Source organism: Ranitomeya variabilis, chromosome 1, assembly GCF_051348905.1.
Source record: "Ranitomeya variabilis isolate aRanVar5 chromosome 1, aRanVar5.hap1, whole genome shotgun sequence".
Lineage (NCBI taxonomy): Eukaryota > Metazoa > Chordata > Amphibia > Anura > Dendrobatidae > Ranitomeya > Ranitomeya variabilis.
Genome location: NC_135232.1, coordinates 546,234,361 through 546,259,554, shown reverse-complemented (window position 1 = coordinate 546,259,554; position 25,194 = coordinate 546,234,361). Strand labels below are relative to the sequence as shown.

The 25,194-nt window shown below is 49.5% G+C and overlaps 1 protein-coding gene across 1 annotated transcript in view; it reads right to left on the bottom strand.

The window, feature by feature from the left end:
* SLC27A3 (solute carrier family 27 member 3) overlaps positions 1-23,234 on the bottom strand; it is a 66,835-nt gene extending 43,601 nt beyond the window's left edge. Inside the window, exons 1-9 of the mRNA XM_077255026.1 lie at positions 22,524-23,234; positions 21,282-21,491; positions 21,049-21,207; positions 20,859-20,983; positions 19,913-20,107; positions 17,054-17,144; positions 16,781-16,979; positions 16,618-16,715; positions 16,414-16,544 (exon numbers count right to left, since the gene is read on the bottom strand). Coding sequence (XP_077111141.1) covers positions 16,414-16,544; positions 16,618-16,715; positions 16,781-16,979; positions 17,054-17,144; positions 19,913-20,107; positions 20,859-20,983; positions 21,049-21,207; positions 21,282-21,491; positions 22,524-23,007 — 1,692 coding nt within the window. The 5' untranslated portion in view covers positions 23,008-23,234. The remainder of the gene's footprint in view (positions 1-16,413; positions 16,545-16,617; positions 16,716-16,780; positions 16,980-17,053; positions 17,145-19,912; positions 20,108-20,858; positions 20,984-21,048; positions 21,208-21,281; positions 21,492-22,523) is intronic.
* Between the last annotated feature and the right edge of the window lie 1,960 nt (positions 23,235-25,194).

The window sequence follows — 25,194 nt, the reverse complement described above, 5'->3', positions numbered from 1 at the left end:
TCCGTTACCGCTGGCATTAACCCTGTGTGAGCGGTGACTGCGGGGAGTATGGAGCGGGCGCCAGGCACTGACTGTAGGGGAGTAGGGAGGGACTAATCGGACTGTGGCCGTCGCTGATTGGTCGCGGCAGCCATGACAGGCAGCTGGCGAGACCAATCAGCGACTTGGATTTCATGACAGACAGAGGCCGCGACCAATGAATATCCGTTACAGACAGACGTGACCCTTAGACAATTATATAGTAGATAGATAGATACATATATCTATAATATAATGATGGGAGCGTCACTCTGTCCGAAGCCTTTATAGACTGCGCAAGCGCGACGCACCGCGCCTGCGCAGTCTGGACCAGAGTGACGCAGCCGAACTTACTTATTCCCCCCCCCCCCCCAAATGTACCAGCCATGGGGGCTCCACACACCCGCGTATCCCCCATAATATTGCGGCCATGGGGGCTCCGCACACACCTGTGTCCCCCCTAATATACCGGCCATGCGGGCTCCGTGCTCTGCAGCTCCAGTCAGGTTAGCTGTAGAGCCCAGCGGAGCTCCAGGACCTTCGATGATGTCACCACCAGCAAGTGACCAGTGACGCGAGTGGGCGGAGTCAGCCCTCGCTGTGCTGGCTGCAGGGGTGCTGTATCCATTATACCCAGCGCCGCACTCAGGCAGTAAGTACAGCCGCCCGCACTCAGCACAGCCGCCCGCACTCAGCACAGCCGCCCTCGGGCAGTAGAGCCGGAGAGAGAAAGATGGGAAAAACATATGGCAGAATGGAAACAGGAACAGGCAGAATGGGTGCAGCACATTACAACAGAATGGGGGCACAGGATGGGAGCAGCACATGACAGAATGATTGCGCACGATGGGAGCAGCACATGACAGAATGGGGGTGCAGGATGGGAGCAGCACATGACAGAATGGGGGTGCACACATGACAGGATGGGGTGCAGGATGGGAGCACATGACAGGATGGGGGCAGCACATGACAGAATGGGGGCACAGGATGGGAGCAGCACATGACAGAATGGGGGCACAGGATGGGAGCAGCACATGACAGAATGGGGGCGCACATGACAGGATGGGGGTGCAGAATGGGAGCACATGACAGGATGGGGACGCAGGATGGAGCAGCACATGATAGGATGGGGCGCAGGATGGAGCAGCACATGACAGGATGGGGGCGCAGGATGGAGCAGCACATGACAGGATGGGAGAGCACGATGGGAGCAGCACATAATTTTTATATAGTGCTAACATATTCCGCAGCGCTTTACAAATTATAGAGGGGAATTGTACAGACAATAGACATTACAGCATAACAGAAATCACAGTTCAAAATAGATACCAGGAGGAATGAGGGCCCTGCTCGCAAGCTTACAAACTATGAGGAAAAGGGAGACACGAGAGGTGGATGGTAACAATTGCCAGGATACCAGGATGGAGACCATATACCAATATAAATGCTCTCCACCTGGGCGTAGAACGGGTTCAATAGCTAATATATTAAAATATATTATGTGTGTGTGTGTGTGTATGTGTATGTGTATGTGTATGTGTGTGTGTATGTGTATGTGTATGTGTGTGTGTATGTGTATATATATATATCTATATATCTATCTATCCATCTATCTATCTATATATATATATATATATCTATCTATATATATATATATATATATATATATATATATATATATATATATATATATATATATAAAAATCTCTCTGTCATCTCCCTCATTCCTTCTATCTATTCTATCATCTATCTCTCATCTATCTATCTCATTCCTTCTATCGATAGATAGGAGGAATGGGATCGTTAGATAGATAGATATGGGATGGATAGATCTATGTATCTGTAAATCTATCTATTCATATATCTATATGTAGATCTATCTCATTTCATCTATCGATAGAAGGAATGGGATAGATAGATATATGAATATATCTATCTATCTAGATGTCTATCTATAGACAGATCTATGGATAGATGTAGATATATGGATAGACATACAGTACAGACCAAAAGTTTGGACACACCTCATTTAAAGATTTTTCTGTGTTTTCATGACAATGAAAATTGTACATTTACACTGAAGGCATCAAAACTATGAATTAACACTTTTGTTAAGTATATAATTCCACATAAGTGTGAAACAACTGAAAATATGTCTTATATTCTAGGTTCTTCAAAGTAGCCACCTTCTGCTTTGATGACTGCTTTGCACACTCTTGGCATTCTCTTGATGAGCTTCAAGAGGTAGTCACCGGGAATGGCTTTCAATTCACAGGTGTGCCCTGTCAGGTTTAATAAGTGGGATTTCTTGCCTTATAAATGGGGTTGAGACCATCAGTTGTGTTGAGCAGAAGTCTGGTGGATACACAGCTGATAGTCCTACTGAATAGACTGTTAGAATTTGTATTAAGAAAAGATAAAAGCAGCTAAGTAAAGAAAAACAAGTGGCCATCATTACTTTAAGAAATGAAGGTCAGTCAGTCCGAAAAATTTGGAAAACTTTGAAAAAAAGTGTCCCCAAGTGCAGTGGCAAAAACCATCAAGCGCTACAAAGAAACTGGCTCACATGAGGACCACCCCAGGAAAGGAAGACCAAGAGTCACCTCTGCTTCTGAGGATAAGTTTATCCGAGTCACCAGCCTCAAAAATCGCAGGTTAACAGCAGCTCAGATTAGAGACCAGGTCAATGCCACACAGAGTTCTCACAGCAGACTCATCTCTACAACAACTGTTAAGAGGAGACTGTGCAGCAGGCCTTCATGGTAAAATAGCTGCTAGGAAACCACTGCTAAGGACAGGCAACAAGCAAAAGAGACTGAATGGACATTAGACCAGTGGAAATCTGTGCTTTGGTTTGATGAGTCCAAATTTGACATCTTTGGTTCCAACCACCGTGTCTTTGTGCGACGCAGAAAAGGTGAATGGATGGACTCTACATGCCTGGTTCCCCCCTTGAAGCATGGAGGAGGAGGTGAGATGGTGTGGGGGTGCTTTGCTGGTGACACTGTTGGGGATTTATTCAAAATTGAAGGCATACTGAACCAGCATGGCTACCACAGCATCTTGCAGCGGCATGCTATTCCATCCGGTTTGCGTTTAGTTGGACCATCATTAATTTTTTGACAGGACAATGACCCCAAACACACCTCCAGGCTGTGTAAGGGCTATTTTACCAAGAAGGAGAGTGATGGGGTGTTACGCCAGATGACCTGGCCTTCACAGTCACCAGACCTGAACCCAATCGAGATAGTTTGGGGTGAGCTGGACCGCAGAGTGAAGGCAAAAGGGCCAACAAGTGCTATGCATCTCTGGGAACTCCTTCAAGTCATGAAAATACAGAAAAATCTTTTGGTCTATACTGTATATATCTATCCATATATCTAACTATCCATGTATCTATCTACAGTGGGGCAAAAAAGTATTTAGTCAGTCAGCAATAGTGCAAGTTCCACCACTTAAAAAGATGAGAGGCGTCTGTAATTTACTTCATAGGTAGACCTCAACTATGGGAGACAAACTGAGAAAAAAAAATCCAGAAAATCACATTGTCTGTTTTTTTATCATTTTATTTGCATATTCTGGTGGAAAATAAGTATTTGGTCAGAAACAAACAATCAAGATTTCTGGCTCTCACAGACCTGTAACTTCTTCTTTAAGAGTCTCCTCTTTCCTCCACTCATTACCTGTAGTAATGGCACCTGTTTAAACTTGTTATCAGTATAAAAAGACACGTGTGCACACCCTCAAACAGTCTGACTCCAAACTCCACTATGGTGAAGACCAAAGAGCTGTCAAAGGACACCAGAAACAAAATTGTAGCCCTGCACCAGGCTGGGAAGACTGAATCTGCAATAGCCAACCAGCTTGGAGTGAAGAAATCAACAGTGGGAGCAATAATTAGAAAATGGAAGACATTCAAGACCACTGATAATCTCCCTCGATCTGGGGCTCCACGCAAAATCCCACCCCGTGGGGTCAGAATGATCACAAGAACGGTGAGCAAAAATCCCAGAACCACGCGGGGGGACCTAGTGAATGAACTGCAGAGAGCTGGGACCAATGTAACAAGGCCTACCATAAGTAACACACTACGCCACCATGGACTCAGATCCTGCAGTGCCAGACGTGTCCCACTGCTTAAGCCAGTACATGTCCGGGCCCGTCTGAAGTTTGCTAGAGAGCATTTGGATGATCCAGAGGAGTTTTGGGAGAATGTCCTATGGTCTGATGAAACCAAACTGGAACTGTTTGGTAGAAACACAACTTGTCGTGTTTGGAGGAAAAAGAATACTGAGTTGCATCCATCAAACACCATACCTACTGTAAAGCATGGTGGTGGAAACATCATGCTTTGGGGCTGTTTCTTTGCAAAGGGGCCAGGACGACTGATCCGGGTACATGAAAGAATGAATGGGGCCATGTATCGTGAGATTTTGAGTGCAAACCTCCTTCCATCAGCAAGGGCATTGAAGATGAAACGTGGCTGGGTCTTTCAACATGACAATGATCCAAAGCACACCGCCAGGGCAACGAAGGAGTGGCTTCGTAAGAAGCATTTCAAGGTCCTGGAGTGGCCTAGCCAGTCTCCAGATCTCAACCCTATAGAAAACCTTTGGAGGGAGTTGAAAGTCCGTGTTGCCAAGCGAAAAGCCAAAAACATCACTGCTCTAGAGGAGATCTGCATGGAGGAATGGGCCAACATACCAACAACAGTGTGTGGCAACCTTGTGAAGACTTACAGAAAACGTTTGACCTCTGTCATTGCCAACAAAGGCTATATTACAAAGTATTGAGATGAAATTTTGTTTCTGACCAAATACTTATTTTCCACCATAATATGCAAATAAAATGATAAAAAAAACAGACAATGTGATTTTCTGGATTTTTTTTCTCAGTTTGTCTCCCATAGTTGAGGTCTACCTATGATGTAAATTACAGACACCTCATCTTTTTAAGTGGTGGAACTTGCACTATTGCTGACTGACTAAATACTTTTTTGCCCCACTGTACATCTATCCATAGATAGATATATCTATTCATATATCTATCTATAGATATATCTATCCCATTCCTTCTATCTATCTATCTATCAAAAAGGAACAGCACAATATACTTATCTTCGGGTGCAAGGCCCCCAGACAATCCGTCCACTGATCATCCAGACTTCATAGAATTAAAAAAAAGAGGCAGCACTCCATTGTTCCAATATAAACGTGCAGGGTTTAATCAACCCACATGTCTGGGCAATGTTTCAGCTCAAAATGAGCCTGTCTCAAGCCCCCAAGGCTCTTTCCCTTTTTGTAGGAATTATAAGATAGGTCTTATTGGAATTTCTGAGGGGTTGGAACTTGTATGGAACTGAAGAAATGTTTTCCATATTTTGGCATAGATCTTTGTAGTAGATGGTTTCCTGCTAAGGCTACTGTCACACTTCCGTCGGTACGGGGCCGTCGCAAACCGTCGGCCGTTGTGCTAAATTTAGCACAACGTGGGCAGTGGATGCAGTTTTACAACGCATCCGCTGCCCATTGTGATGAGCGGGGAGGAGGGGGCGGAGTTTCGGCCGCGCATGCGCGGTCGAAAATGGTGGACGCGCAGCACAAAAAAAGTTACATTGAATGTTTTTTTGTGACCAAGGTCCGCCAATTACCGACGCATCCAGTTCTACGATGTATGGAACGTGTGTCCATACGTCGTGATGCGTCGGTAATACAAGTCTATGTGCAAAAAACGCATCCTGCGGGCAACTTTGTAGGATGCGGTTTTTTTGCACAGAACGACGCATTGCAACGTCTTTATAAAGACGGAAGTGTGAAAGCAGCCTAAGCAGGAGTGTATCGATTAGATCTTTTGAAAAACCTCTAGAATTTAGTATCAGCCTTTCAAATTCCAGGCCGTCAAGTGGAGGCTGTCCACTTGGAGGTGGAAGAAAGGTCCCTGAGAAAGTAGGCCTGGGACTGAGGGAAGGACCCATGGGTCTGTCACTGACATTGATTGCAGGCACGAGAACCACAGTCTCTTGGGCCAAAATGGTGTTATTCATATTATCCTGGCCTGCTCCGCTCTTATTTTCCATATGATTTGAGGAAATAGAATTATCGGAGGGAAGGCATATGCTAGATTGAATTGCCAGGGTATTTGAAGAGCATCTAGAATGTCCGGGTGGTCTACACGGGACCGAGATGAAAATTTCTGTACTTGTCTGTTTTGTCTCGTAGCAAACAGGTCTATCTGAGGATGGCCCCATAATAATGTTATCTTGTGAAAAATGCAAGGATTTAGGCACCATTCTCCCTGATGTAGCGTGTGTTGACTTAGGAAGTCCGCCTGTTAATTGTTCTCTCCCTTGACGTGGAGGGCAGAGAGAGACAACAGATGTTTTTCGGCCAGGTTCAAGATGTTCTCTGGGGAAGACAGAGAATCTGATCAAGTACCCCCTTGTTTGTTTCAGTAAGCCACTGTCGTTGTGTTGTCTGAACAGACTGACGTGATTTCCTCGAAGCTGTGGAAGAAATTGATGTAATGCATAGTTTACCGCATTTAGTTCTTTTAGGTTTACCGCATTTAGTTCTTTTAGATTAGATGAATATTGGATTTCTTCTGTATCCCATATTCCCTGGCAGAAATTATCTACCATATGTGCGCCCCACCCATGGGGACTAGCATCAGTAGTTAAAGTGTGGGATGGTGTTATCACCCAAGGGACACCCCCCGCTAAATGTTTACTATCTAACCACCATATCAAGGAAGCTAGAACATCTTGCGATAAGGTTATCTTTGATTCAAGGTGGCCAAGGAGTTTTTTCGATTCCCGAAGAATTTGGTGTTGCAATGTTCGGGTATGGAATTGTGCCCACTGGACAGCTGGAGTACAGAAAGAAAGGGATCCCAATAAGGACATTCCTTTCCTTAGTGACATTCGGGGTTTATGAATTGCAGCAGTTACTTTTCTCTATTAGTGATATTTTTACCTGAGGGAGTAGACATCTTTGTTTTGTAGAATCTAGATGAAACCCTAAAAATGTCTGGAGGGAAAGTGGAATAAGTCTGGATTTTTCGGAGTTGATGATCCAACTCAGGTCCTGTAAAGATGAGACAGTGTAAGCTAAGTGTTTAGCACACTGAAGAGACGAATTTCCGACAATTAAAAAGTCATCCAAATAGGGGATGATTAAAGTGTCCTTTTGATGAAGGTAGGCCATCACCTCTAACATTACTTTGGTGAAGATCCTTGGTGCCGTGGAGAGACCAAAGGGCATGGCCGTGTACTGGAAATGATGAACCTCCCCTTCAAGTATTACTGCGACTCTGAAGTATCTTTGATATCTGTTATGGATAGGAAGATTGTAATAAGCATCATTTAAATCAATGCCCCCCCCCAGCCCCTGATTTTACAGTTTGGAAAAAGGAGCTTAATGGTGGATCTAATGGATTCCATTTTGAATTTATAATTTTTAATAAATGTATTGAGTTTTCTAAGGTTTATAATTGTTCTGAACGAACCATTAGACTTAGGGATTTGAAATAATGGAGAATAGAACCCACTACCCTCTTGTCCCTTTGGTACTTTTACTAAAACACTTTTATCTATCAAGCTTTGAATCTCAAGTTCAAGGGCCCTTTGTTGTATCGGTGAGCTAAGGGTTGTTATAATGAATGAATCGTGGGTAATGTGGAGGAATTCTATCTTAATTCCTTATTTGATGATATTTAGAATCCACAGATTTGATGTTATTTTTTCCCCATTGATGGAGGAATAATTTTAGCCTACCACCTACTGGGGTGACCGGTGTTTTAATATTTATTGTCTCTGCGGAAGGTGGGTCCTTAAAACATAGTACCCCTCTGTTATTCTTCTTTTGTGGCCCACCGCGTTGGTCTGTCCTTTTGTCTCCTTTTCCCGAATGGTCTCCTCCTGAAAGTCTACCTATAGAAAGGAATTGAGGGGTCAGGGAAGGCTTTTTTCCTTTCTTTTGCTTTTTTGAGGATATTATCCAAAGCTTTCCCAAAGAGAAACTCACCCTCACATGGGATAGCACAGATTTTGGTCTTCGACTGAATATCCCCCTTCCAACTCTTCATCCACAAGGCTCGTCTGGCATTTATTAGACCCGCTGATCTTGCTGCAAGGCGTAGCGAGTCAGCTGATGCATCAGCCATGAAGGCTGCCGCCCCTCTAATCAATGGTATAGCATCCCGCAATTTCTGTCTAGAGACTTTGTTCAATCTGTTGATCTAACTGATCAATCCAGACAAGCATGGATCTAGCAGTACATGTACTGGCAATTGCCAGGCTTAAATATACCTGTGGAAGCTTCCCATGATCTTTTTAATGATGCCTCTGCTTTCCCGTCTAGAGGATCAGAAAGTAGGCCTGCATCCTCAACTGGTAAGGCGGATTGTTTTGAAGTTGAGGCGACCGCTGCGTCCACTTTAGGGATTTTAGTCCACGATATAAGTTCATCATCACTAAAGGGGTATTTCCTTTTGGAGGCTGACGAGAAAAAACCTCTCTGGTCCTGTTTTTCCCATTCTCTCTTTATCAATGCTTTAACTGCTGGGATTACTGGGAAAGCTCTCCTTTTTTCTCTCCGCTAACCCCGCAAACATGATATCTTGTGTCGTCTGGTCATCCTTTGTATCCTCACAACCTATTGTGTTTCTGATTGATTTTACTAAGTTGTCTACCCCATCAAGGGGAAAACAAGACCGACCTTCAATATCTGATGGTGATGAAGATGAGGATGATGCGGTGTGAGGAGTCAGAGTTGATTACGTGATCATCATCGGACTCAGAGCTGGACGCTATTTTTTCTTTACTAGTTTTCTTAAGGGGTACGTTGACTTGGGTGATGGCTTGTAATTCTTCCCTGATTATGGCCCGTTTATCCGTAACGGACATAGATGGACCCTGCATGGTTTCACTGATACACTGCTTGCAGAGCATTTTAGGGTAGGAATCTGGGAGAGGTTGATCACATAACGCACACTGTTTATGTTTGGATTTTTGTTTCTTTTTGGCCTGGGGGGAAGAATATTGTAAAAAAGTGTGTCAGCTTAATAGGTAGAGAGTTTAACACTCACCCAGTGAAGCTCTTTGGTACCGGATCAGGTGGCCGAAGCGCCGTTCTGGACCTTGAATCTGCGGCATCACTCTTACGAATGACGTCTGAGGACCTCCTGCTGGCTGAATCCCTTGCTGGGTCCACCGTCTTGCCTGGGGATGACATGTTGCATCGCCTGTGCACCTGCAACCATGCCCCTTTTTAAATCACGAGATCCGAATTTTTTTTTTCTTCTTTTCGCGGTGCACTGCGCATGCGCGAACCGCGCTTTCCCCCACCGCTGTGCTGTATGTATGCCCCGGAAGTCCTATGATCACTTCCGGGCAGGAAAGAGATTTGCGCTGATCTGTGCATGCGCAGCCGCGTTCCTACCTCGGCCACCGCTATGGAGTGGCGTCTCGGCTGCTGCTGCTTCTGGAGACCGTACGGTGGACACCCGGACCCCCATATGCCGGCCGGCGTCGCGGAACCATCTTTCAGCCCGCACTCCTCGTCCCGCAGAGCTCCCCAGTGAGAACGGGCAGCCTCTCCCGGATCCAGTCATCACTGTGCCCGACAGACGAGGGGGGAGCCGTCTAACGGAAACTCCCCCAACGCTGCATCTGGACCGCATCCCCTGCCGTTCCCGCAGAGACCGCAGAGGTGGATGTCCTGGCCCAGGTATGATCTTCTGTGAGAATCCAAAGAAACTGTCCCCTAGGAACAGGAAACCTGAACTGAGGAGGAGGCGGACCGCCCCTTTTATTCTTCTGTAGGTTTCCTGTTCCTTGGGGCGGATCCCTATCTCTCCAGTGGGTGCTGTCGTGGCGAAGGGTAAAAGATACAGTATATCTATAGATATATTATAGCAAGGCCGATGTTTATTAATGAACAGGTTTAATTTAAAAAAAATAAAATAAAAAAAATAAATAAAAAATAATGACGTGGGGTCCCCCTATATTTTATCTTTTTTTACATCTGCAGTTTTGTTTCAGATGTGCTGACTTAAAGGAAACCTGTCACCCCCAATAATCGGAGGTGATCTTAGCCCATCGGCATCAGGGGCTTATCTACAGCATTCTGTAATGCTGTAGATAAGCCCCCAATGTATCCTGAAAGATGAGAAAAAGAGGTTAGATTACACTCACCCAGGGGCGGTCCTGCTGCGGTCCGGTCCGATGGGCGTCGCGGTCCGGGGCCTCCCATCTTCTTACGATGACGTCCTTTTCTTGTCTTCAGGCTCAGGCGTACTTTGTCTGCCCTGTTGAGGGCAGAGCAAAGTACTGCAGTGCGCAGGAGCTGGGCCTCTTTGACCTTTCCCGGCGACTGCGCACTGCAGTACTTTGCTCTTCCCTCAACAGGGCAAAGTACGCTGGAGCCGCAGCATGAATACAAGAAGAGGACATCATCATAAGAAGATGGGAGGCCCTGGACCGGACCGCGAAGCCCATCGGACCTGGACCGCAGCGGGACAGCCCCTGGGTGAGTATAATCTAACCTCTTTTTCTCATCTTTCAGGATGCTGTAGATAAGCCCCTGATGCTCACCTTCAATTTTGGGGTGACAGGTTGCCTTTAATGCAAGTCTATGGGTGCAGAAACGCTGCAGTTCCGCACAAAAGAAGTGACATGCTGCGGAAAAAAAAATTTTTGATGAGGATTTTTCTGCAGCATGTGCACCTCAAGTCTGCGGTTACCATAGACTTACATTGATTATGCACTACACTGGGGATTTGATGCAATTCAGCGGCAAAAAACACTGCGGATCCGCAATCAAATCTGCAACATGAGCCCATAGCCTAAGACAAAAGATCAATGGCGACATGCTGCGCATAAAACACAACGTGTCCTGGTTAGGAAGAATAGCGTCAGTAAAAATGTTCATAAACCCCCAAATATTGTATGTACTCCAAAACCTCCCTATAACAGTCCCCATGAAAGTACTCAAAGAATTACACACCATCATATTAACGTACAAATGGCAGGAAAACAGCATTGAGTCAAGGCTTACATACTATATATCCCAATAACAGGAGGAGGACTGGGCTGCCCCTCAGTGGTGAGATACTATAGAGCAGCCATATTATACATCTCAATAACAGAAGGACTGGGCTGCCCCTCAGTGGTGAGATACTATAGAGCAGTCATATTATACATCTCAACAGAAGGAGGACTGGGCTGCCCCTCAGTGGTGAGATACTATAGAGCAGCCATATTATACATCTCAACAGAAGGAGGACTGGGCTGCCCCTCAGTGGTGAGATACTATAGAGCAGCCATATTATACATCTCAATAACAGAAGGACTGGGCTGCCCCTCAGTGGTGAGATACTATAGAGCAGTCATATTATACATCTCAACAGAAGGAGGACTGGGCTGCCCCTCAGTGGTGAGATACTATAGAGCAGCCATATTATACATCTCAATAACAGAAGGAGGACTGGGCTGCCCCTCAGTGGTGAGATACTATAGAGCAGCCATATTATACATCTCAATAACAGAAGGAGGACTGGGCTGCCCCTCAGTGGTGAGATACTATAGAGCAGCCATATTATACATCTCAACAGAAGGAGGACTGGGCTGCCCCTCAGTGGTGAGATACTATAGAGCAGCCATATTATACATCTCAATAACAGAAGGACTGGGCTGCCCCTCAGTGGTGAGATACTATAGAGCAGTCATATTATACATCTCAACAGAAGGAGGACTGGGCTGCCCCTCAGTGGTGAGATACTATAGAGCAGCCATATTATACATCTCAATAACAGAAGGAGGACTGGGCTGCCCCTCAGTGGTGAGATACTATAGAGCAGCCATATTATACATCTCAATAACAGAAGGAGGACTGGGCTGCCCCTCAGTGGTGAGATACTATAGAGCAGCCATATTATACATCTCAACAGAAGGAGGACTGGGCTGCCCCTCAGTGGTGAGATACTATAGAGCAGCCATATTATACATCTCAACAGAAGGAGGACTGGGCTGCCCCTCAGTGGTGAGATACTATAGAGTAGTCATAGTATACATCCCAATAACAGGAGGAGGACTGGGCTGCCCCTCAGTGGTGAGATACTATAGAGCAGCCATATTATACATCTCAATAACAGAAGGAGGACTGGGCTGCCCCTCAGTGGTGAGATACTATAGAGCAGCCATATTATACATCTCAATAACAGAAGGAGGACTGGGCTGCCCCTCAGTGGTGAGATACTATAGAGCAGTCATATTATACATCTCAACAGAAGGAGGACTGGGCTGCCCCTCAGTGGTGAGATACTATAGAGCAGTCATATTATACATCTCAACAGAAGGAGGACTGGGCTGCCCCTCAGTGGTGAGATACTATAGAGTAGTCATATTATACATCCCAATAACAGAAGGAGGACTGGGCTGCCCCTCAGTGGTGAGATACTATAGAGTAGTCATATTATACATCCCAATAACAGAAGGAGGACTGGGCTGCCCCTCAGTGGTGAGATACTATAGAGTAGTCATATTATACATCCCAATAACAGAAGGAGGACTGGGCTGCCCCTCAGTGGTGAGATACTATAGAGCAGTCATATTATACATCTCAACAGAAGGAGGACTGGGCTGCCCCTCAGTGGTGAGATACTATAGAGCAGCCATATTATACATCCCAATAACAGGAGGAGGACTGGGCTGCCCCTCAGTGATGAGATACTATAGAGCAGCCATATTATACATCCCAATAACAGGAGGAGGACTGGGCTGCCCCTTAGTGGTGAGATACTATAGAGCAGCCATATTATACATCCCAATAACAGAAGGAGGACTGGGCTGCCCCTCAGTGGTGAGATACTATAGAGCAGCCATATTATACATCCCAATAACAGAAGGAGGACTGGGCTGCCCCTCAGTGGTGAGATACTATAGAGCAGCTATAGTATACATCCCAATAACAGGAGGAGGACTGGGCTGCCCCTCAGTGGTGAGATATTATAGCGCAGCCATATTATACATCTCAACAGAAGGAGGACTGGGCTGCCCCTCAGTGGTGAGATACTATAGAGCAGCCATATTATACATCTCAACAGAAGGAGGACTGGGCTGCCCCTCAGTGGTGAGATATTATAGAGCAGCTATATTATACATCCCAATAATGGGAGGACTGGGCTGCCCCTCAGTGGTGAGATACTATAGAGCAGCTATAGTATACATCCCAATAACAGGAGGAGGACTGGGCTGCCCCTCAGTGGTGAGATATTATAGCGCAGCCATATTATACATCTCAATAACAGAAGGAGGACTGGGCTGCCCCTCAGTGGTGAGATACTATAGAGCAGCCATATTATACATCTCAATTATAGGAGGAGAACTGGGCTGCCCCTCAGTGGTGAGATATTATAGAGCAGCTATATTATACATCCCAATAACAGGAGGAGGACTGGGCTGCCCCTCAGTGGTGAGATACTATAGAGCAGCTATATTATACATCCCAATAACAGGAGGAGGACTGGGCTGCCCCTTAGTGGTGAGATACTATAGAGCAGCCATATTATACATCCCAATAACAGGAGGAGGACTGGGCTGCCCCTCAGTGGTGAGATACTATAGAGTAGTCATATTATACATCCCAATAACAGAAGGAGGACTGGGCTGCCCCTCAGTGGTGAGATACTATAGAGCAGCTATATTATACATCCCAATAACAGGAGGAGGACTGGGCTGCCCCTTAGTGGTGAGATACTATAGAGCAGCCATATTATACATCCCAATAACAGGAGGAGGACTGGGCTGCCCCTCAGTGGTGAGATACTATAGAGTAGTCATATTATACATCCCAATAACAGAAGGAGGACTGGGCTGCCCCTCAGTGGTGAGATACTATAGAGCAGCCATATTATACATCTCAATAACAGAAGGAGGACTGGGCTGCCCCTCAGTGGTGAGATACTATAGAGCAGCCATATTATACATCCCAATAACAGAAGGAGGACTGGGCTGCCCCTCAGTGGTGAGATACTATAGAGCAGCCATATTATACATCCCAATAACAGAAGGAGGACTGGGCTGCCCCTCAGTGGTGAGATACTATAGAGCAGCCATATTATACATCCCAATAACAGAAGGAGGACTGGGCTGCCCCTCAGTGGTGAGATACTATAGAGCAGCCATATTATACATCCCAATAACAGAAGAAGGCATATTTGAACAACTGAGGTTGATGTGGAATGATAAGGATGACAGACATTGGATGGAAAGCGAGAAACCATAAAGTCCTCAAATGTTACATCGTTTTTCTATTCACGTATCATTGCCGGGTCTAACCCCAGCGGTGATAGGAAATTGTGTCTGCCACCAACGGTGGAAGCAGCGCTGGGAGCATAGAACATATTGATCAATAAACTGCACGCTATTAAATTGGTGCTCTCTAGAGCCCCCATATAGACTTTGGAGCGGTGTATTCCGGACCTCCAGATCCAAAACTGGGAATCCTACTGGTTGGGGACACGTACAAGGAAGGAATATTGTTATCCTTCTCTATAATCAGAGAGAAATTCTACCTTCCACATAAAGATCATTATAAATATCTACAAATAAGACATTTCCTACAGGGAAAAAAAGATATAATATTCTCACAACCTTCCAAACTATATAGAATGCCTGAATGCGGCAGATGAGAGCGCTGTCCGTAAGCTACAACCATATGCTGGAGGAGACGCTCCTCTCTGGACACGTATCTCCACAAACGGGAGAGGGATCTACAATGTGGGATCACCCCGGGGCAATGGCGGACGTCCTTCTCCATGATAGGGACACAGACACACTAAGTGCACCAACCACCTGGAGAACGCCAGAAAGCTGCTGTACAGGTGGTACTTCACACCATGCAGATTGTCTAAGATCTACCGCAGCTCCCCAGATGTGTGCTGGAGGTGTGGAGACGCCAATGCAGATATCATGCATGTCTGGTGGAATTGCCATAAAGTAAAGCAGCTCTGGGACGCAATCCCCCACCTAATGTCCCACATTAGTAGCAGCCCAATGAAAATTGGAAAGAGCAGGGGCTTCTGGCCATTGACCTGGATTTGATCCCGAACGCGTTCCAGACAGTGATTGCGCACATCCTCTCAGCTACTAAAATTAAGATTGCAGGATATTAGAAAAACCCCAAATGTCTGTCATTAACTGAGATCGTGGCATTGGTGAATGACAATTGTTTATCAAAGAAGATAATTGCTTCATCCACCAATAATTCAACATCATATCTCAGGAAATGGGATAGCTGGCTATCATTCAGACTAAACACTATGGTCATAGAAATATAATAGGGCTATTAATGATAATACGCGGGGATAATAATCTGATGTCCTCACCCATTCCCTTCCCCCTTCTTTCTCCCATAATATTTAGTTATGTTAAAATTAATATTATGTTCAGCTATCAATGATTAAGAAACATATTGTAACGATGTACAATGATTGGAGGCTAAATTGTTGTAAAATATGACTTTATAAAATTAATAAGTTTATATTTAAAAAAAAAAAAATAGCCTGGGTAATTAAGATATTATACAGTTTCTTCACAGTGGCATTAGAGTACAGTACGCAGACGGATGGTTAGCGCCCCACAGAGGTGGCGTCACACAGCACAGCGCACGGCAATCGCCCCCACAGAGGTGGCGTCAAAGTACAGCACACAGACGGATGGCAAGAGCCCCGCGGGGGTGGCGTCATACAGTACAGCACAGACGGATGGTTAGCGCCCCTCGGAGGTGGCGTTGTACAGCACAGCGCACAGACGGATGGTTAATGCCACGCGGAGGTGGCGTCATACAGTACAGCGCACAGGTTGGTTAGCGCCCCGCGGCGGTGGCGTCGTACAGCACAGCGCACAGATGGATGGTTAGAGCCCCGCGGAGGTGGCATCACACAGCACAGCGCACAGATGGATGGTTAGCGCCTCACAGAGGTGGCGTCATACAGTACAGCGCACAGAAGGATGGTTAGCGCCCCGCGGAGGTGGCGTCGTACAGCACAGCGCAGACGGATGGTTAGCGCCCCACAGAGGTGGCGTCATACAGTACACCACACAGACGGATGGTTAGCGCCCCACAGAGGTGGCGTCATACAGTACACCACACAGACGGATGGTTAGCGCCCCACAGAGGTGGCGTCATACAGTACAGTACGCAGACAGATGGTTAGAGCCCCATGGAGGTGGCGTCATATAGCACAGTACGCAGACAGATGGTAGAGCCCCATGGAGGTGGCGTCATATAGCACAGTACGCAGACAGAGGGTTAGAGCCCCATGGAGGTGGCGTCAGAGTACAGTGCGCAGACTGATTGTTAGCGCCTCACGGAGGTGGCTTTATACAGTACTTACCATTACTCTCAGGAATCGAGGTCGGGCATAGGGCGGCAAGAAATCCACCACGTGAGAGAAAACCTGATCTGGGTCCATCTTGTGCCCGGGGCGCAGTGTGACAGCCGCCATCCCTGTGCGCCCTTCTTGCCCTAGAGGAGGATAGCAGCATTATACACTATGCCAAGCACTGAGCAGATGGCGGTGGGGCAGGGGGCACATCACCTGGCACAGGAACCCCATAGACGTTGACCTCCTGGAAGCATTGCAAGCCACTCATGATCTCAGACACCTCGGTGGTGGCGACATTTTCCCCCTTCCACCTGAAGACAGGAAGATAAGTGCCCGTTGATGGGGGAGGGACGGGGGGAAAGAACTGACACCTTACCGGAATGTATCGCCCATCCTGTCCCGGAAGTAGATGAGGCCGAGGTTGTCCTGCATCATCAGGTCGCCCGTATTAAAGTAACAGTCGCCAGCTTGGAAGACGTCTCTTAGCAACTTCTTCTCCGAGAGCTCTTGGCTGCCCACGTACCCCAAGAAGGGAGACATGGGGGTCACCGGGGAGATGAGGAGCCCTGTCTCTCCTGCATGAAGATACAGGGGCCTGTTAGAAACTCACTGACAGCAAGTAGAGGCAGAGAAATGAAGGAACGCAAACCTGCAGCTGTCAGCTGACACCGCCCTGCACCGTCCCTCATCGGCTGTTCCTCCTGCGTGTCATAGCGGACCAGCTCAAAGGGGCAGAAGCGCTGCAAGGAAGAAAGGGGGCACTAATGATGCCTGCAGAACATCACTCCTGCAGGATATATTACTGTGTACCTGCAGGGGGTGAAGGAGCGATACTCTGCAAAGAGGTCAGTGGTGTAATCTGCAGGATACATCACTATATATGTCAGCAGGTAGAGGAGCGATGCTCTGCAGCGAGGTCAGTGGTGTAATAATCTGCAGGATACATCACTATGTATCTGTCAGGAGGTGGAGGAGCGATGCTCTGCGGAGGTCAGTGGTGTAAATCTGCAGGATATACAGGTCCTTCTCAAAAAATTAGCATATAGTGTTAAATTTCATTATTTACCATAATGTAATGATTACAATTAAACTTTCATATATTATAGATTCATTATCCACCAACTGAAATTTGTCAGGTCTTTTATTGTTTTAATACTGATGATTTTGGCATACAACTCCTGATAACCCAAAAAACCTGTCTCAATAAATTAGCATATCAAGAAAAGGTTCTCTAAACGACCTATTACCCTAATCTAATTAACTCTAAACACATGCAAAATATACCTGAGGCTTTTAAAAACTCCCTGCCTGGTTCATTACTCAAAACCCCCATCATGGGTAAGACTAGCGACCTGACAGATGTCAAGAAGGCCATCATTGACACCCTCAAGCAAGAGGGTAAGACCCAGAAAGAAATTTCTCAACAAATAGGCTGTTCCCAGAGTGCTGTATCAAGGCACCTCAATGGTAAGTCTGTTGGAAGGCAAAAATGTGGCAGAAAACGCTGTACAACGAGAAGAGGTGACCGGACCCTGAGGAAGATTGTGGAGAAGGACCGATTCCAGACCTTGGGGAACCTGAGGAAGCAGTGGACTGAGTCTGGTGTGGAAACATCCAGAGCCACCGTGCACAGGCGTGTGCAGGAAATGGGCTACAGGTGCCGCATTCCCCAGGTAAAGCCACTTTTGAACCATAAACAGCGGCAGAAGCGCCTGACCTGGGCTACAGAGAAGCAGCACTGGACTGTTGCTAAGTGGTCCCAAGTACTTTTTTCTGATGAAAGCAAATTTTGCATGTCATTCGGAAATCAAGGTGCCAGAGTCTGGAGGAAGACTGGGGAGAAGGAAATGCCAAAATGCCTGAAGTCCAGTGTCAAGTACCCACAGTCAGTGATGGTGTGGGGTGCCATGTCAGCTGCTGGTGTTGGTCCACTGTGTTTCATCAAGGGCAGGGTCAATGCAGCTAGCTATCAGGAGATTTTGGAGCACTTCATGCTTCCATCGGCTGAAATGCTTTATGGAGATGAAGATTTCATTTTTCAGCACGACCTGGCACCTGCTCACAGTGCCAAAACCACTGGTAAATGGTTTACTGACCATGGTATTACTGTGCTCAATTGGCCTGCCAACTCTCCTGACCTGAACCCCATAGAGAATCTGTGGGATATTGTGAAGAGAAAGTTGAGAGACGCAAGACCCAACACTCTGGATGAGCTTAAGGCCGCTATTGAAGCATCCTGGGCCTCCATAACATCTCAGCAGTGTCACAGGCTGATTGCCTCCATGCCACGCCGCATTGAAACAGTCATTTCTGCCAAAGGATTCCTGAACAAGTATTGAGTGCATAACTGAACATTATTATTTGATGGTTTTTTTGTTTGATATTAAAAAACACTTATTTGATTGGACGGGTGAAATATGCTAATTTATTGAGACAGGTTTTTTGGGTTATCAGGAGTTGTATGCCAAAATCATCAGTATTAAAACAATAAAAGACCTGACAAATTTCAGTTGGTGGATAATGAATCTATAATATATGAAAGTTTAATTGTAATCATTACATTATGGTAAATAATGAAATTTAACACTATATGCTAATTTTTTGAGAAGGACCTGTATGACTGTATCTGTCAGGAGGCGGAGAAGCGATGCAGAGCATAAAGGCCCCGTCTCACATAGCGATTTACCAACGATCACGACCAGCGATACGACCTGCCGTGATCGTTGGTAAGTCGCTGTGTGGTCGCTGGGGAGCTGTCACACAGACAGCTCTCTCCAGCGACCAACGATCAGGGGAACGACTTCGGCATCGTTGAAACTGTCTTCAACGATGCCGAAGTCCCCCTGCAGCACCCGGGTAACCAGGGTAAACATCGGGTTACTAAGCGCAGGGCCGCGCTTAGTAACCCGATGTTTACCCTGGTTACCAAAAAAAACAAACAGTACATACTCGCCTTTCGGTGTCCCTTGCCGTCTGCTTCCTGCTCTGACTGAGCCGCCGTACAGTGAGAGCAGAGCACAGCGGTGACGTCACTGCTGTGCTCTCACTTTACGGCGGCAGTCAGAGCAGGAAGCAGACGGCAAGGGACCTGACGGACATCAGATGGTGAGCATGTACTGTTTGTTTTTTTTTACATTTACGCTGGTAACCAGGGTAAACATCGGGTTACTAAGCGCGGCCCTGCGCTTAGTAACCCGATGTTTACCCTGGTTACCAGTGAAGACATCGCTGGATCGGTGTCACACACACCGATTCAGCGATGTCAGCGGGACCTCAACGACCAAAAAAAGGTCCAGGCCATTCCGACACGACCAGCGATCTCGCAGCAGGGGCCTGATCGCTGGTACGTGTCACACATAGCGAGATCGCTACTGAGGTCGCTGTTGCGTCACAAAACTTGTGACTCAGCAGCGATCTCGCTAGCGATCTCGCTATGTGAGACGGGGCCTTTACTCCTTTCCAGATCTGCAGTACGTGGGTCGGAGCTGCTGGGGGTGGTGGTACTTGCCTTGTAGAGGGAGGAGCCACGCCCCACAGCTCCGGGGGTCCCAGTGTAGTTGAAGAAGCTGATGTTGAACTCCGTCAGGCCATACGTCTCGTAGATTCTGATATTCCCAAAGCGGCGGCTGAATTCCCTCCAGACGTCAGGACGCAGTCCGCTGCCGGCTGCCAGCCACACCGTGTGCCTCGCCTCATCCTCGGACTGTGCCAGAAAGAGACCAAGCGGGAGGTGAGCGACGCGGACAGACTTCCCTGTCCCCTTCCCCGAGGACAGACTCCCCTTCCCCGAGGACAGACTCCCCTTCCCTGTCCCCTTCCCCGAGGGCAGACTCCCCTTCCCTGTCCCCTTCCCCGAGGACAGACTCCCCTTCCCTGTCCCCGTCCCCGAGGACAGACTCCCCGTCCCCGAGGACAGACTCCCCGTCCCCGAGGACAGACTCCCCGTCCCCGAGGACAGACTCCCCGTCCCCGAGGACAGACTCCCCGTCCCTGTCCCCTTCCCCGAGGGCAGACTCCCCTTCCCTGTCCCCTTCCCCGAGGGCAGACTCCCCTTCCCTGTCCCCTTCCCCGAGGGCAGACTCCCCTTCCCTGTCCCCTTCCCCGAGGGCAGACTCCCCTTCCCTGTCCCCTTCCCCGAGGGCAGACTCCCCTTCCCTGTCCCCTTCCCCGAGGGCAGACTCCCCTTCCCTGTCCCCTTCCCCGAGGGCAGACTCCCCTTCCCCGTCCCCTTCCCCGAGGGCAGACTCCCCTTCCCCGAGGGCAGACTCCCCTTCCCTGTCCCCTTCCCCGAGGGGCAGACACCCCTTCCCTGTCCCCTTCCCCGAGGACACTCACCCTCTGAGAACAAACCTCTTCCTCCTGAGTACAGCCCCCCCCCCTCACCGAGGACAGACACAAACAAACCCCCCCCCCCCCCCCCCCCCCAAGGACAGACCCACCGCCCCCTGAGGTACCTGTGGCTGGTTGGTCAGGTAGCGGCACAGCTCCCCGATGTACTGGAACACAGTCACATGATACCTGCGGCAATCGCTCCAGAACTGCGAAGCGGAGAATCGCTCCTTCAGCACTAATGAGGCACCTGTAAGGACAGAGGTGAGAGGCTGCCCCACTGCATTCTGGGAGTTGTAGTGTGATAGCACTCACCGATGCCGATGCAGCCACCAACCCCCAGTAAGGCTCCGGCCTTGTGGTAGAGCGGCAGGGATATGTAGATGACGTCGGCGGCGGTCGCCCCGCACAGCTGGTAGAAGACACAGCACATCAGTGTCTTCAGGTGGCTGATGCGCGCGGCCTTGGGTAATCCTGCACAGGACAGCGGACAGGTCACTGGCAGCCGCGCACTACATCCACTGATGTGACCCAGCCTCCATCCTTACCTGTGGTCCCAGACGTAAAGATGCAGATAGCTGTGTCCATGGGGTCAGTGGGGGGCCCAGTGTGGTCAGGCAAGGGGCTGTCTGAGGATTCCTCCATCAGATTCTGCAAGTTAATGACCCCGGAGGGAAAGCATCCGGCACCCATCACCCAAACTGTGACGTCCATATCCCACAGCTCTGGCAGAATCTCCAGGACAGCGGCAACGAGCTCTGAGGAAGATGGCGGCAAGGAGTCACTGGTAGTAACACGTCAGCAATGGCCCCACACGGCTCTGATAGGAGGAGCAATAAGAGTCCCTGGCAATGTCCCCCAAGGCCCCGCACAGTACCTGAGCTGGTGATGATCCCCCCGGGCCCCGCACATCGCACAGTACCTGAGCTGGTGATGATCCCCCCGGGCCCCGCACATCGCACAGTACCTGAGCTGGTGATGATGCCCCCGGACCCCGCACAGTACCTGGGCTGGTGATCTCCTCCTGGGCCCCGCACGTCACACTGTACCTGAGCTGGTGATGATCCCCTGTGCCCCGCACGTCACACTGTACCTGAGCTGCTGATGACCCCCGGGCCCGCACGTCACTGTACCTGAGCTGCTGATGACCCCTGGGCCCCGCACGTCACACTGTACCTGAGCTGCTGATGACCCCCGGGCCCCGCACGTCGCACTGTACCTGGGCTGGTGATGATCCCCCGGGCCCCGCACTGTACCTGGGCTGGTGATGATCCCCCGGGCCCCGTACGTCACACTGTACCTGGGCTGGTGATGATCCCCCGGGCCCCGCACTGTACCTGGGCTGGTGATGATCCCCCGGGCCCGCACGTCACACTGTACCTGAGCTGCTGATGACCCCCGGGCCCGCACGTCACACTGTACCTGAGCTGCTGATGACCCCCGGGCCCGCACGTCACACTGTACCTGAGCTGCTGATGACCCCTGGGCCCCGCACGTCACACTGTACCTGGGCTGGTGATGATCCCCCGGGCCCCGCACTGTACCTGGGCTGGTGATGATCCCCCGGGCCCCGCACGTCACACTGTACCTGGGCTGGTGATGATCCCCCGGGCCCCGCACTGTACCTGGGCTAGTGATGATCCCCCGGGCCAGCACGTCACACTGTACCTGAGCTGCTGATGACCCCCGGGCCCGCACGTCACACTGTACCTGGGCTGGTGATGATCCCCCGGGCCCCGCACTGTACCTGGGCTGGTGATGACCCCCGGGCCCCGCACGTCGCACTGTACCTGGGCTGGTGATGATCCCCCGGGCCCCGCACGCCCGCACGCAGTGTACGAGGCCTCCTCTGCGCACGTTGGTGTTGAGGAATGCAGGCACCAGCCGAACTTTGTAGAGGGAGAACCATGCGGTTAAGAATCGCGGCTCGTTCCCGAAGAGTAAAGCAATGGTAGCCCCGGGGAGAAGGCGGGCAGCGGCGGAGCTCAGCGCACGAGCGGCACGGTTACTGGAGGACTCCAGATCCTGGTATGTTATGTTCTCATCCCGGTACCGGAGGAACACTGCGTCCGCCCGAGCCCGGAGCTGCAGCTGGAAGAGGCCGGGAAGAGAGATTGCCCCCTGCTGGAGCCACAACTGAACAGAGCCCTTCACCCGCCAAGCCTGAACACAGAAGCGGAGATCCTCCAGTAGAAGCCGCGCCCGCCTTGGGCCCTGGTACCACAGCCACAGACCGAGGACAGAGAGCAGGAGCGCGAAAACAACCGGCCACATCACTGCGAATAGCACAGCCTACCAGTGAGGCGATACAATGTATGCCGCCCACCAAGCGAGGAGCTACAGTGTATATCGCCCACCAAGGGAGGAGCTACAGTGTATATCGCCCACCAAGGGAGGAGCTACAGTGTATATCGCCCACTGGTGAGGAACTACAGTGTATATCGCCCACCAAGGGAGGCGCTACAGTGTATGACGCCCACCAGTGAGGAGCTACAGTGTATACCGCCCACCAGTGAGGAGCTACAGTGTATACCGCCCACCAATGAGGAGCTACAGTGTATACCACCCACCAAGGGAGGAGCTACAGTGTATACCGCCCACCAGTGAGGAGCTACAGTGTATGCCACCCACCGGTGAGGAGCTACAGTGTATACCGCCCACCAAGGGAGGAGCTACAGTGTATGCCGCCCACCAGTGAGGAGCTACAATGTATGCCGCCCACTGGTGAGGAGCTACAGTGTATACCGCCCACCAAGGGAGGAGCTACAGTGTATGCCGCCCACCAGTGAGGAGCTACAATGTATGCCGCCCACTGGTGAGGAGCTACAGTGTATACCGCCCACCAAGGGAGGAGCTACAGTGTATGCCGCCCACCAGTGAGGAGCTACAGTGTATATCGCCCACCAGTGAGGAGCTACAGTGTATGCCACCCACCAGTGAGGAGCTACAGTGTATACCACCCACCAGTGAGGAGCTACAGTGTATACCACCCACCAAGGGAGGCGCATCAGTGTATGCCGCCCACGAAGGGAGGAGCTACAGTGTATATCGCCTACCAAGGGAGGAGCTACAGTGTATATCGCCTTCCAAGGGAGGAGCTACAGTGTATATCGCCCACCAAGGGAGGAGCTACAGTGTATATCGCCCACCAAGGGAGGAGCTACAGTGTATATCGCCTACCAAGGGAGGAGCTACAGTGTATGACGCCCACCAGTGAGGAGCTACAGTGTATACCGCCCACCAGTGAGGAGCTACAAAGTATGCCGCCCACCAATAAGGAGCTACAGTGTATACCGCCCACCAAGGGAGGAGCTACAGTGTATGCCACCCACCAGTGAGGAGCTACAGTGTATACCGCCCACCAGTGAGGAGCTACAGTGTATACCGCCCACCAATGAGGAGCTACAGTGTATACCACCCACCAAGGGAGGAGCTACAGTGTATACCGCCCACCAGTGAGGAGCTACAGTGTATACCGCCCACCAGTGAGGAGCTACAATGTATGCCGCCCACTGGTAAGGAGCTACAGTGTATACCGCCCACCAAGGGAGGAGCTACAGTATATGCCGCCCACCAGTGAGGATCTACAGTGTATATCGTCCACCAGTGAGGAGCTACAGTGTATGCCGCCCACCAGTGAGGAGCTATAGTGTATACCGCCCACCAGTGAGGAGCTACAGTGTATGCCGCCCACCAGTGAGGAGCTACAGTGTATATCGCCCACCAGTGAGGAGCTACAGTGTATACCACCTACCAGTGAGGAGCTACAGTGTATACCACCCACCAAGGGAGGCGCTACAGTGTATGCCGCCCACCAAGGGAGGAGCTACAGTGTATATCGCCTACCAAGGGAGGAGCTACAGTGTATATCGCCTACCAAGGGAGGAGCTACAGTGTATATCGCCCACCAAGGGAGGAGCTACAGTGTATATCGCCCACTGGTGAGGAACTACAGTGTATATCGCCCACCAAGGGAGGCGCTACAGTGTATGACGCCCACCAGTGAGGAGCTACAGTGTATACCGCCCACCAGTGAGGAGCTACAGTGTATACCGCCCACCAATGAGGAGCTACAGTGTATACCACCCACCAAGGGAGGAGCTACAGTGTATACCGCCCACCAGTGAGGAGCTACAGTGTATGCCACCCACCGGTGAGGAGCTACAGTGTATACCGCCCACCAAGGGAGGAGCTACAGTGTATGCCGCCCACCAGTGAGGAGCTACAATGTATGCCGCCCACTGGTGAGGAGCTACAGTGTATACCGCCCACCAAGGGAGGAGCTACAGTGTATGCCGCCCACCAGTGAGGAGCTACAATGTATGCCGCCCACTGGTGAGGAGCTACAGTGTATACCGCCCACCAAGGGAGGAGCTACAGTGTATGCCGCCCACCAGTGAGGAGCTACAGTGTATATCGCCCACCAGTGAGGAGCTACAGTGTATGCCACCCACCAGTGAG